The sequence below is a fragment of the Crocodylus siamensis genome, chromosome 6 (genome assembly GCF_052110815.1).
Source record: "Crocodylus siamensis isolate JL-2025a chromosome 6, ASM5211081v1, whole genome shotgun sequence".
In the NCBI taxonomy this organism is placed as follows: domain Eukaryota; kingdom Metazoa; phylum Chordata; order Crocodylia; family Crocodylidae; genus Crocodylus; species Crocodylus siamensis.
Genome location: NC_143400.1, coordinates 1,350,041 through 1,362,049, shown reverse-complemented (window position 1 = coordinate 1,362,049; position 12,009 = coordinate 1,350,041). Strand labels below are relative to the sequence as shown.

General features: G+C 66.7%; 1 protein-coding gene across 3 annotated transcripts; it reads right to left on the bottom strand.

Moving 5' to 3' along the window:
* Positions 1 to 202: 202 nt before the first annotated feature.
* CAPN12 (calpain 12) lies at positions 203 to 9,422 on the bottom strand. 3 transcript variants are annotated; one of them, XM_090053453.1, is made up of 22 exons: positions 8,598 to 9,421; positions 7,753 to 7,822; positions 7,518 to 7,639; positions 6,965 to 7,098; positions 6,660 to 6,828; positions 6,448 to 6,531; positions 6,205 to 6,290; positions 5,997 to 6,071; positions 5,661 to 5,830; positions 5,373 to 5,551; positions 5,270 to 5,281; positions 4,822 to 5,030; positions 4,620 to 4,662; positions 4,173 to 4,226; positions 3,964 to 4,021; positions 3,612 to 3,676; positions 3,376 to 3,444; positions 2,890 to 2,968; positions 2,666 to 2,782; positions 2,480 to 2,538; positions 2,333 to 2,393; positions 203 to 1,049 (listed from the first exon to the last, which is right to left on the bottom strand). In XM_090053453.1, exons 1-21 carry the CDS (start codon positions 8,823 to 8,825, stop codon positions 2,367 to 2,369), a joined length of 2,109 nt encoding a protein of 702 aa, XP_089909579.1. In that variant the 5' UTR covers positions 8,826 to 9,421; the 3' UTR covers positions 203 to 1,049; positions 2,333 to 2,366. The 3 variants fall into 3 exon arrangements, with proteins under 3 accessions (XP_089909579.1, XP_089909582.1, XP_089909581.1); XM_090053455.1 differs by lacking the exon at positions 203 to 1,049 and adding an exon at positions 1,135 to 1,476 and having other exon boundaries at positions 8,598 to 9,422; XM_090053456.1 differs by lacking the exon at positions 4,173 to 4,226 and having other exon boundaries at positions 8,598 to 9,422.
* Between the last annotated feature and the right edge of the window lie 2,587 nt (positions 9,423 to 12,009).

The following is a 12,009-nucleotide window of genomic DNA, read 5'->3' as shown; positions in this document are numbered from 1 at the left end:
CCCCTCCCAGAAGCGTCCACAGAGACAGCACAAAACCCTGAGCAGCTCCGAAAACCCCGCAGTCAACGCTCGCGCGACCCTCCATCGCCCCGCCATCACCTCTACCGAGAGGATTGGTTAGGTAGCAATAAGGCATGACCAGGTTCAAAATATTTGGTGATTTATTTATTTTTTTTCCTTTTTTTATATATACCTATAGATATATAAAAAAAAAAAAATGTATATGAAATCATTTGGGTTTTATTTTAGTGTCTAATTTTTTTTTTTTCAATCTAAAAGAACGTGTGGATTTGGGGATCATTAGCCTCTTCGTTATTTTTTAATCTCCTTTCTCTGCAAGACGGATGCATTAAAAATAAAACAAACCAGAGAGTTCCCTTCTTGGAGCAGCGGCTTGTCTCGCTGTTGGGGCAAGGCGACTTCAGTGATGATTTTAATTCCTTTTTTTTTTTTTTTTTTAAAAATCCCATGAGTTTGGGAACGAGTGACTGAACCTCCCTCTTGCCACGGGGGGTGGGGGGTTGCGTCCTCTTTTAGGAGAGAGCTTGGAAGAGGTTTCTCCTCTTGGCCTCTTGTAGCCGCCTCTCGATGTAGCAGAGACTCTAGAACCGAATGCAGTCTCTACCGATCCCTCTGCCCTTGCCCCCCGCCCCCCAAAGAAAACTGAACAGCGACACTTGCAAAACAGAAAAGAAAAGGAAGGAGAGGAAAGAACACCCCGCGCTCCTGCTACAGGTAAACCCACCCCCTTTCCTCCCCTGCCCCGCTGGTACCAGTGAACGCTATCACAGTTCCGAGACAAAATATAGTACTATAAAATAATTTTGTACTGTATTTATTGTGTATAACAATTTTTTTAAAGAATTATGTACATTTAGTACTTCTGTGTAAATTAAATCGCTCTTCTTTTTAAAAACGGTAAGAGGGCTGCGTCCGTGTGTCTGTCCGGAGGGTCAGCGAGGTTCGTTGGGGCGGGTTTTGCCGGCCAGGTGCCTGGCCGCCAGTCGAGGTGGGAGTGGGCTGGGCCCGGGGCCGGAGCAGTCCAGGGGCTAAGGAGAGAGCGCAGCGGAGGGTGGTGAAGAGGGTTGTGGGGCTGGGGCATGTGGTGGATGAGGAGAGGCTGAGGGAACGGGGCTGATTTAGGGGGGATTTAACAGTCTTTAACGGGGGCTGCAAAGAGGATGGAGCTGGACTGTTCTCGGTGGGGGCGGATGCCACAGCAAGGAGCAATGGGCTCAGGCTGCAGCAAGGGAAGTGGAGGTTGGAGATTAGGAAGCACTTTCTCACGAGGAGGGTGGGGCAGCACTGGAGCAGGCTCCCCAGGGAGGCGGTACAGTCTCCATCCTTGGAGGTGTTTAAGACCCAACTGGACAAAGCCGTGGCTGGGATGATGGGGCTGGTGCTGGTCCTGCTTGGAGCAGGGCTTGGACTAGACGCGACCTCCCGATGACAATTCAGGTGGGAAGAGACGTACTTCTGAAACGTGACGGCCATAGGACAGGCGCGTCAGGCGAGCGATACGGAGCCGGGGCTTTCCGGCTCCTCTCCCCTCCGCATGGGGCTGCCAGCGCCCCAGAGGAAAGCCGGAGGGAGTCTAAAGCCGGCGTGGGACCAAGCCGCTGGCAAACGCATCCGTACAGGGAGAGAGACCCCGTTGCAGTGGTCTCCAGACCCCACGGGCATCCTGGTGTCTCCTGCCTTTGTCCCACGCCCACCCAACTGGGAGATTTGGAGGGGTCCAAGGAGAGGCCGGACAACCACTGGCGGGGGCTGCTCTCGGCTCTGCTGCGGGGTTCTCCCGCACCTCTGGGCTTTGCTGGGTGCCCCCATTTCTGCTCCATGTCTCAGGGGGTTGTTAAACTTCCCCACTCCCCCTGAGGTGCTGGGTGCAGGGCTGGGGATGGGACCGGGCTGTACCAATGCTCCTGGCACCAACCCCTCCAGGTCCCAGCTGAAGAGTCTGGACCCCGTGCTCAGGCTCAGCCCCGCGCTGCACTGGGCCCAAGAAGATATTTTCCCGCCCTCCCCCCCCCCCCAGACTGGTCCAGACTGGGAGGTCTTGCTTTCCTCCATAGCAGGGGTGCAGCCTGGCCTTTTAATTAGTGGGGATTCTCCATGCACCCTCCTGCTCCAGGAGAATCCCCGCTAGTGGCCCGCAGTATTTGGCGCAGGACATGCACTAGGCAAATGAGATTGGCAGCCGCAGCCCCCCTGCGGCAGGGTGTGCCTGCCGGGGGGGATGAACGGAGGAGTTGGGCGCGGGGTGGGGGGAACGCCGGGACTTCCTTGCCGAATGATTCCCAGTGGGGTGAGAGCAAAGGGGTCTCCTCACCTGGGTGTGACGCGTCTCCTTTCTCGACCCTGTGTTAGGTGCGGGCCACCAGTGCCAGCCACTGCAAGACCAGGGGGGAGGGGGCTTCAGCACAGCAGCGGGGGTCTCCGCTGGGCAGACCCGGGGGGGGTTTTGGGCCCCTCTTACCTCCTGCTGGGTCATAGTCACCACCTCGTCCTTGTTGCAGTCCCGCTCCTTGCACAGCCCTGCAGGGGGGGGCGGAGGTGAGCACGCAGGCAGCACACGTGCACACAGGACCTGGTTCTCCCCGGCGCCTCGCACACGCATGTACATGGTCCACACCTTTGCTCTCACCCCACCCCAGGCTCTTACGAAAGATGGCCTCCAGCTGCACGAGGCAGGAGATGAAGCCGTCGAAGTCCAGCTGCAGCCCCCGGTCCCGGTACTTGCCCGTGACGGCCTCATTCAGCTCCCGGTTCAGGTGGAAACCTGTGGGGGGGAAGTAGTTAGACCCCCCCCCCCACACACACTCCCAGCCACAGGCCACGACAGCACGTGGTCCAGGCACCCCCCTACTGTGGCCACGCCGCCCTCACCCGCCGCCTCCAGCGCCAGCCGCATCTCGTGGATGTTCATGGTGCCCGAGCCGTCCTCATCAAAGCGGGTGAACACGGCCTGCAACGGGGGGGGCTCATGGCTCAGACTCCCCCCCGCCATGACCACCTCTTGCCCTCAGCCATGCAACCCCCGCCTGTCTCAGAGGCAGGGAAAGCTTCCCCCCCCCCCGCTCCCACCTTAACCATTAGCTCCCAGTCTCCCTGCACGGGGCAAAGGACCCAGGTGTCCTGCCCCTGTCCCCGTCCCCATCCCCGTCCCAGCTCTGACCATTAGCTCCCAGTGTCTCTTGGGCCGGGGGCCCTGTCTGCTATCATGTAAGGCCCCCGTGTGCTCGCACCACCCACGTGTGAGCCGCGGCTTGCCCGGTCCACATGCACGCGGCCTCGCACAAGTGCCACAGAGGCCTCGTACTGGGCACTGGCGAGGGCAGGACTCGAACTCGCGTCCCCCTCCCGGCCCCTCACCTCCCACTCCTTGATCCTGCTCCACAGGTCCCGGAAGTCTGGCAGGGCCAAGCGGCCCCAGCCCCTGCGCTGGCGCCCACGGGTTGAGGGAAACACGCCACAGACACACGTGATGTCATGTCCACCCCCCAGGGCCCCTGGGGAAGGGAGGGGAGGGGAGGGAGTGCTGGGTGGGGTCTGGTGCCCCTAAAACAAGGTGACCTCTGACCCCCCCCCCCCCCCCAAAAAAAAGATACGTCGAAGTGCTGGACGATCTTCTGGCAGGACTCGAGGGAGAAGCCGTTGGCCTGCACGTGGGGCTCTGCAAGGAGGGGGGCAGGAAGGTCTAGTGGTTAGAGCAAAGCTTGGTGCCTGGATGCCCGGGTTCAATTTCCAGGGCAGGGAGACTGGGAGTTAGTGGTCAGCTGGGTGGGGGGGCAGGATGACCAGGTCCTTTCCCTGCCTCTGAGACAGGAAGGGGGGGCAGCTAGGACGCCTGGGGTCTCTCTGGTGGCAGGGGGGAGTGTGAGCTAGGGGTCGGAGCAGGGGTTGGGGTCTGGCAGCCAGCTGGCTCTGGGGGGCCGGGGGGGGCACAGAGCCAGGACTCACGGTTGGTGACGATGCGGTTGAGGATCTCCTGCAGGCGGGCGGCATCGACCTCCTGGTCCTGGGGGTGGGAAGCGGGCACTGAGCAAGTGGGGGTCCAGGGCCAGCTCTCCCCCTCCCCCCATTACCTGCTGGTGCTAATTGACGGGCTTGGCAAGATGCAGCCCCGGGGGGGCCCCAGCACCAACCCCCCGCCCCGTGCCCCCACTCACCGGCCCGGCGAGCTGCAGGAAGGTTTGCTGGAAGGTGTCCACATTGGGGAAGACCTGGGGGAGGGGGTCAGCTGGGGAGGGCATGGCCCCCACCATGGCGGGGAGCAGCCCCAGGCTGGTACACGCATGCACATGTGTGTACACATACATGCACCCCCTTGTGCGGGTGCCCATCTGCATGCACATGCAAGTGATTGTGCACACACCTGCATGCCTATGCTTAGGCACATACATGCACATGCAAGCAAGTGTGCCCATACATATATGCATGCACACACTTGTGCTCATGCATTCACATACTCGTGCACATACCCACATGCTTGTGCACAATGCCACATGCTCATGCAGGCATGCATGTGCACTCACACACGCCCACTGGTGTCCCTGCACGTGCGTGTGGACATGCTCACACACCAGGGGGCTGGGCAGGGCTGGGGACGTGGGTACCTTCAGGGGCCTCGCGTCCTCCCAGATCTCTTCCCCGATCTCCCTGGAAGACACAAAGCCGCAGCCGGCGGCTTCGTCACGCCAGACCTGGGGGCCACGTGTGGCAGCTCTGCGGCTGCAGCCTGCTAGAGCTCCCGGTGCCCCCCAGCCCCCTCCCCAAAATGCCCAGGAGTCCAGGCAGCCCCTCACCCCCAGGACTCACTGGGCTGTGGGCGTGCGCTCAGCGAAGAAGCGCAGCACGAAGGCGGCCTCCTGCAGCGGGTGCAAGGTGCTGGGCACCACCAGGTAGTGCCCGGGCGGCAGGCGGCAGTGCAGCACCACGTCTCGCCGGCAGGCGTAGGGCTCCGCGGCCACAACCGGCAGCCGTGGCAGCAGATCCCGTCGCCGCGCCAAACTCCGGGCCACCAGGTACTGCCGGAGACTGGACCTGAGCCATGGGCTCGGCCACGTGGGCACAGACCCACCCAGCCGAGACCCAGCCATGGGGCACGGACCTGGCCACGGCAGCCAGGACCTGGCATGGACCTGGCCCTGGCCCCGGCCCCGATTGACTTCAGAGAGCCTGTCCCCACCCCGTGGCCTCTGACGTGGTACTTCCCAGCTGGGGGGCATGAGGGGGCGGGGGACTGTGGCCGGTCTCAGACAGTTACCTCCTCCGTCACCTGGAAGAGAAACCAGAGGGAGGGTGGGAGCCACGGGGCCCCGATCCCGGGCAAGGGCAGGGCAGAGGTGGGGCCCGATCCTGGCCAGTACCTTCAGGATCTCGAGGCCGATGGGCAGGAAGCCCTGGCCCTGCCGCTGCGCCTCGCGCCGGCCGCACTGGCTCAGGGACACCAGGAGGGTGCAGGTGGGCGTGGGGCCCGGACCCCCCCCTTCGGCCGCGTCCGGCTCCTCCAGGGCCACGTGGAACTGGGGGTTCATCCAGTAGGTCCCTGGTGGGGTGGGGAGATTTGGGAGGTGTCCCTCACTCCTGACCCCAGCCCTGGTCTCTCCCCTGATCACCTGGGGGGGGAGGGAGGGTGCCCCCTGCCCGGGCCATACCGTGGTTGCTGCGGTGCCCCCCAGCACTGGACCCTGCCACCCAGCGGCCGTGCAAAGTCTGGGAGCTCCAGCCACCGCCTTCCTCCTTCTCCTGCCTGCTCAGCGCCTCTGGGCTCAGGCTGCAGATCTCCAGCATGTCAAAGCAGCGGCGGAAATCGGACATCTGCATCCTGGGTGGACGGATGGCAGAGACAGGTGACACCAGGCACCGGCCAGGGGTAGGGGCCACAGGCCGGGTCTAGAGTGCCAGGCTGTGACGGGGCCCCCATGCCAGCCTGGGAGCCTGTACAGCCCCGAGCACCCCCGATCCCGGCCCGACTCCCCCCTGTCGCGTACCAGAACTCTCCGTCCTCTTTCTTCACGGTCAGCGTCTGCCGCAGCTGCGGGTCCAGCCAGGCCCAGAGTGGGGAGCTGGGCAGAGAAGCCGAAGGGTCAGTCGGGACGTCCCGTCCTGTCACGGCTGCTGGGAGCTGTGTAAGCCGCGGCAAGCGAGCGCTCGGCTCAGCTTGGGGAGAACCCAAGTGTCCGGCTCCCACCCGCTCACCTGTCGCTCCAGTGCCCGTTCCACTCCACATTGCCCCACGGGTTCCTCAGCCGCACCAGCTTCACCTGTTGGCCCTGCAGGTCAAACTGGAAGGGGGGCGAGGAGCACGGGGGTGAATTCAGGCCCTGCCGTGACCCCCAGATGCAACCTGCGGCCGCCAGTCTGGATGGGGTGGTGACCTGCAGCGCCGTGCACCTGGGGCCGGATCCTGGGACCACGGTGGGGAAGGGGGGGGGGTCTCACCTGGTGGGTGCCGGTGACAGAGTAGGCATGGCCCTTCACCAGCCCCTCTGGGGTCTTCCCCTCCCTGTCCTGAGTGCTAGTGATCTGCGGGGCAGGGGAGGGGGCTGTGATGCCCAGGCCCAGCCCTGTCCTGATCCCCGTATAACTCCAAGCGCCCCTGATCCCAGCTGGGGGGGGTCCATGCAGTCCCGAGCACCCCTGCAACAGCTGACCTGGATGTTGGCCCCAAGCAGCGAGCGCCGGCGCAGCGCGGCCTGCATGGTGCTGTAGAGGTCGGGGTTGGGCGGCTTGAGGAGCAGGGTCTCGCCAATGCCCCCCGTGAAGTCCACAAAAGCCTCGTTCATGTACCCGTAGGAAATGGCCTCGTACGACCCGTTCAGCCTGCAACGGAGTGGCGGGAGCCCCTCACACCTGGGTCCTATCCCGGCTGTGGCCCGTTGCACCCCCCATCCTGCCCTGTGCCTCAGTTTCCCTGCAGGGCCTGGGGGGCCCGTTAACCCCACGCGCCCCGGCTCACTTTGCGTAGGCTTTCTCCAGCAGTGGCATCCAGAACTCGCCGATCTGCGCAGATCGGACGAAGAGCAGGCTCCCGTCCCGCACTGGCAGCCGGTCGTCCACCACCACGTCCACCCACTGCCCGTACTGCCAGAACTGGGCGGGGGGGCACAGCATGTCAGCCCAGTGCATTGTGGGACGGGATGGGGGGCACTGCCACGTGGCACTAGCCTGTGTGGCTTGACCCCACCCATTTCCGTGGTGACCCTGGGATTCAGGGCCTGTTGCCGTGTCCAGACCCCCCTCCTGCAGCCATTTCCATGGCAATCCCCAGCTTCCAGGACCTGTTTCCACGTCCCGACCCCCTCCCCATTTCCACAGCAACCCCTAGCTTTGGGGTCAGGTGTCCTGCCCGGCCCCCCTCACCTGTTCCCATGGCAACCCCCAGATTCGCGGCCCATTGCCATGTCCAGGCCCCTCTCCCCCATTTCCCTGGGAATCAGGAACCTCTGGGGACATTGCTGGGGGCCCCAAATTCAGCCCCCCGTCCTCATTGCTCCCCCCCCGGTGCCCACCTGGAAGTGGAAGATGCCGGCGTACTGCCCAGGGGCAAAGCCCTGCCCGGGGGGCACCACCCTCTGCAGCAGGCAGGGGCGCAGGGTCAGGGATGCGGCCGCCGCCAGAAACCAGCAGTTGGCTGCAGATGGAGGGGGAGGGGGTGAAGGAGCTGGGTCTCAGACCTGGGGCTGGGGGGTCCAGCCTCAACGCACCAAGGGACTTAGGGGTGTTGGAGGTTGGGGTGGGGTTTACCAAGATCACCCTGGCACACGTCTGTCCGGCTCATGCCGTCCTGGATGAACGTCGGCTTCTTGCAGATCTCCTGGAGGCAGAGGGGGTGGGTTTGGGGCAGATCTGGGGCAGCTGCTGGGGCTCCCGGTGTGCGAGCAAGGTCACCATGTGGGCAGACATGTGGCGGGGCTGGTGAAGGGTGGCGGGGAGTCTAAACAGCACCTGGTGCCCCTCAATGCCAGCCTGGGAGGTCTGGACAGCTGGTGGCTGCAGTGGGATACCAGTGCCAAAAAACAGGGCTCCCATACTGCTACCCATGCCTGGGTGGACACTACCCCAGGGCAGCCCCTAGCCTGGGGGGTCTATACAGTGCCTGGTCCCCCTTGATCCCAGCCCGCGGGTGTCCATACAGCTGGTGGGATAGGTGGGATACCAGTGCTGGAAGACAGGGCCCTTGTACCGCTATCATCCCCTGCAGCCCTGGTACCTGGAGGGTGCCGGGGCAAAGTAAGAAGCCTCAGGGGGAAAGGTTCAGATAGCCTCGAGGCCTTGCCTCACCCTCATCTCCCTCGTGAATGCTTATCAGCTGCCACCTCACTAAGCGCAGAGCAAACAGAGCAAGGGTGCAGCACCTGTTGCTCTTTGACCTGCTCCTTTCCTGGCCTCTGGCTTTGCTGCTGGGGTCCGTATAGCCCCGGTGCCCCTGATCCTGGCCGGGGCTGGTCTGTACAGCCCCTAGCACCCCCAATCCCGGCCTGGGGCTCCATACAGCTCCAAGCACCCCCCCGATCTCCCCCCTAAAGCTGCCTGGCGAGCCCCCACCCTGCCGGCCCTCCAGTCCCCTGCCCGAGGGGCCCCGGCCTCACCTGGGGTCTCTTCCACTGCACCCCCTGGGCCTCGCGGGTGTGGGGCCCCAGCTTGTGGTAGCCAAGGGCCGAGGGCTGGGCGTCGAAGAGCGGGTCGGTGAAGAGCTCCCTGCGCTCCAGGCACCGGCCCCACAGCTCCTGGAACCGCTGCCCCCGATACAGCTCCGCCGGGCCGGGCGTCGCGCCCGGGGCCCCCACCAGCCGCACTCGGATGCCCGCAGCTGCCATGGCCGGCACCTGCCCGCCTCTGCCTGGATGCCCGGGTTCACCCCAGCCCGCCGGGGTGGGGCATGGCCCAGCAGTGCATTAACCCTCTGGGGAGCGGAGGGCGGCTGATGGGGGCCCAGACCAGGCCCGGACGCCTGGCTTTCACCTCCAGGCCTCAGTTTCCCCATGTGCTGGGTGTGGGGGGTGGGATTGAGTGCCCGACCCCGCCTGCCAGCGACCCCCCAAGACCAGGCCAAGCAAGGGACCCCGGGCGTCTGGCCGCACCCAGCCCACCCTGTCCTGGCTCCGCCCCCCGAGCCCCACTTGCCCCAGGAGTAGAGGGTGGACCCCAGGTGTCTGGTCCCCTGGCACCCCCCCCCCAGAATCCCCAGGGAGAACCCGGGTGTCCCGGCTCCGTCCAGCCCGGCCCTGAAAGGGTTAATTCCTGCCAGGTGCAAGAAGCCATAAACCCCAGAGTGGTGGGGGAGGGGGGGGGCTCCTCCCTCTGTCCAGGGCTCCCAGTACAAATCCCAGTAGCTCCCAGTCTCACCAGTCCGGGTGGGCCATGCAGCGCAGGCAGCCCTGGAGCTGCAGTGGGGGGCGGGTTCTGGGGAGTGGGGAGGGGCACTGGAGGGAAGGGGTCTGGAGGGGCAATGGGGAGCACAAGGGTGGGGGCACGGAGTCAGGGGGAGAGTGGGGGCACAGGTGGGGGAAGGGGGCACTGGGTGGGGGCACAGGGGCGGGGGGCACTAGGGTGGGGGCAGGGGGCACTGAGGGGTCAGGGGAGCACTAGGGGGTCAGGGGCACTAGGGGGTCAGGGGCACTGGGGTGGGGTCCGGGGGGGTACTAGGGGGTGAGGGGGGCACTGGGCTGAGGGTGGGGGCACTGGGGGGTCAGGGGGCACTAGGCAGTCAGGGGGCACTAGGGTGGGGTCAGGGGGCACTGGGCTGAGGGTGGGGGCACGGGGGTGGGGCAGGGGGGCGCTAGGGGGTCAGGGGGCAGTAAGGGGTCAGGGGGACACTAGGTGTCAGGGGACACTGGGCTGAGGCGGGGGGCACTGGGGTGGGGCGGGGGGGCACTGGACTGAAGGTGGAGGGCACTGGGGTGGGGTCAGGGGGCACTAGGGTGGGGTCAGGAGGGCACTGGGCTGAGGCGGGGGCACTGGGGTGGGGGCGGGAGAGCACTGGGCTGAGGGTGAGGGCACTAGGGTGGGGGCGGGAGGGCACTGGGGTAGGGTCAGGGGGGCACTAGGGTGGGGTGAGGGGGCACTGGGCTGAGGCGGGGGACACTGGGGTGGGGTCAGGGGGCACTAGGGTGGGGTCAGGAGGGCACTGGGCTGAGGGTGGGGGCACTAGGGTGGGGTGACGGGGCACTGGGCTGAGGCGGGGGGCACTAGGGTGGGGCGGGGGGCACTGGGCTGAGGCTGGGGGCACTGGGGTGGGGTCAGGGGGGCACTGGGCTGAGGGTGGGGGCACTAGGGTGGGGGCGGGAGGGCACTGGGGTGGGGTCAGGGGGGCACTAGGGTGGAGTGAGGGGGCACCGGGCTGAGGCGGGGGCACTAGGGTGGGGTCAGGGGGGCACTGGGCTGAGGCGGGGGGCACTAGGGTGGGGCGGGAGGGCACTGGGCTGAGACGGGGGGCACTAGGGTGGGGCGGGAGGGCACTGGGGTGGGGTGAGGGGGGCACTAGGGTGGGGTGAGGGGCACTGGGCTGAGGCGGGGGCACTAGGGTGGGGTCAGGGGGGCACTGGGCTGAGGCGGGGGGCACTAGGGTGGGGCGGGAGGGCACTGGGCTGAGACGGGGGGCACTAGGGTGGGGCGGGAGGGCACTGGGGTGGGGTGAGGGGGGCACTAGGGTGGGGTGAGGGGCACTGGGCTGAGGCGGGGGCGGGGGGGCACTGGGGTGAGGCGGGGGGCACTAGGGTGGGGTGAGGGGGCACTGGGCTGAGGCGGGGGACACTGGGGTGGGGGCGGGGGGGCACTGGGCTGAGGCGGGGGCACTAGGGTGGGGAGGGGGGCACTGGGGTGGGGGCAGGGGGACACTGGGCTGAGGCGGGGGGCACCAGGGTGGGGGCGGGAGGGCACCGGGGTGGGGCCAGGGGGCACTAGGGTGGGGCAGGGGGGCACTAGGCTGAGGCGGGGGGCACCAGGGTGGGGGCGGGAGGGCACCGGGGTGGGGCCAGGGGGCACTAGGGTGGGGTCAGGGGGGCACTAGGGTGGGGCGGGGGGGCACTAGGCTGAGGCGGGGGCACTGGGCTGGGGTCAGGGGGCACTAGGGTGGGGTCAGGGGGGCACTAGGGTGGGGCGGGGGGGCACTAGGCTGAGGCGGGGGCACTGGGCTGAGGTCAGGGGGCACTAGGGTGGGGTCAGGGGGCACTAGGTTGGGGCGGGGGGGCACTGGGCTGAGGCGGGGGCACTGGGCTGAGGTCAGGGGGCACTAGGGTGGGGTCAGGGGGCACTAGGGTGGAGTGAGGGGGCACTGGGCTGAGGCGGGGGCACTAGGGTGGGGTCAGGGGGGCACTGGGCTGAGGCGGGGGGCACTAGGGTGGGGTGGGAGGGCACTGGGCTGAGACGGGGGGCACTAGGGTGGGGCGGGAGGGCACTGGGGTGGGGTCAGGGGGGCACTAGGGTGGGGTGAGGGGGCACTGGGCTGAGGCGGGGGCGGGGGGGCACTGGGCTGGGGTCAGGGGGCACTGGGGTGGGGGCGGGGGGGCACTGGGGTGAGGCAGGGGGCACTAGGGTGGGGTCAGGGGGCACTGGGCTGAGGCGGGGGACACTGGGGTGGGGAGGGGGGCACTGGGGTGGGGGCAGGGGGACACTGGGCTGAGGCGGGGGGCACTAGGGTGGGGGCGGGAGGGCACTGGGGTGGGGCCAGGGGGGCACTAGGGTGGGGTGAGGGGGCACTGGGCTGAGGCGGGGGCACTGGGCTGAGGCGGGGGACACTAGGGTGGGGTCAGGGGGGCACTAGGGTGGGGCGGGGGGGGCACTAGGCTGAGGCGGGGGCACTGGGCTGAGGTCAGGGGGCACTAGGGTGGGGTCAGGGGGCACTAGGTTGGGGCGGGGGGGCACTGGGCTGAGGCGGGGGCACTGGCAGGGTGGGGGGGCACTGGGGTGGGGTCAGGGGGCACCAGGGTGGGGGCGGGAGGGCACTGGGTGGGGTCAGGAGGGCACAGGGGTGGGGGCGGGGGGGGGCACTGGGCTGAGGCG

What these genes read in the sequence shown, in the direction of transcription:
- CAPN12 (XM_090053455.1), bottom strand. Translation starts at nt 8,825, where the DNA reads ATGGCAGCTGCGGGCATCCGAGTGCGGCTGGTGGGGGCCCCGGGCGCG. An exon ending in AAAGAGGACGGAGAGTTCTG is followed by an intron (nt 5,831 to 5,996) that starts GTACGCGACAGG and finishes CCGTCCACCCAG; the next exon opens with GATGCAGATGTCCGATTTCC. An exon ending in GAGCGCACGCCCACAGCCCA is followed by an intron (nt 4,663 to 4,821) that starts GTGAGTCCTGGG and finishes TGTGTCTTCCAG; the next exon opens with GGAGATCGGGGAAGAGATCT.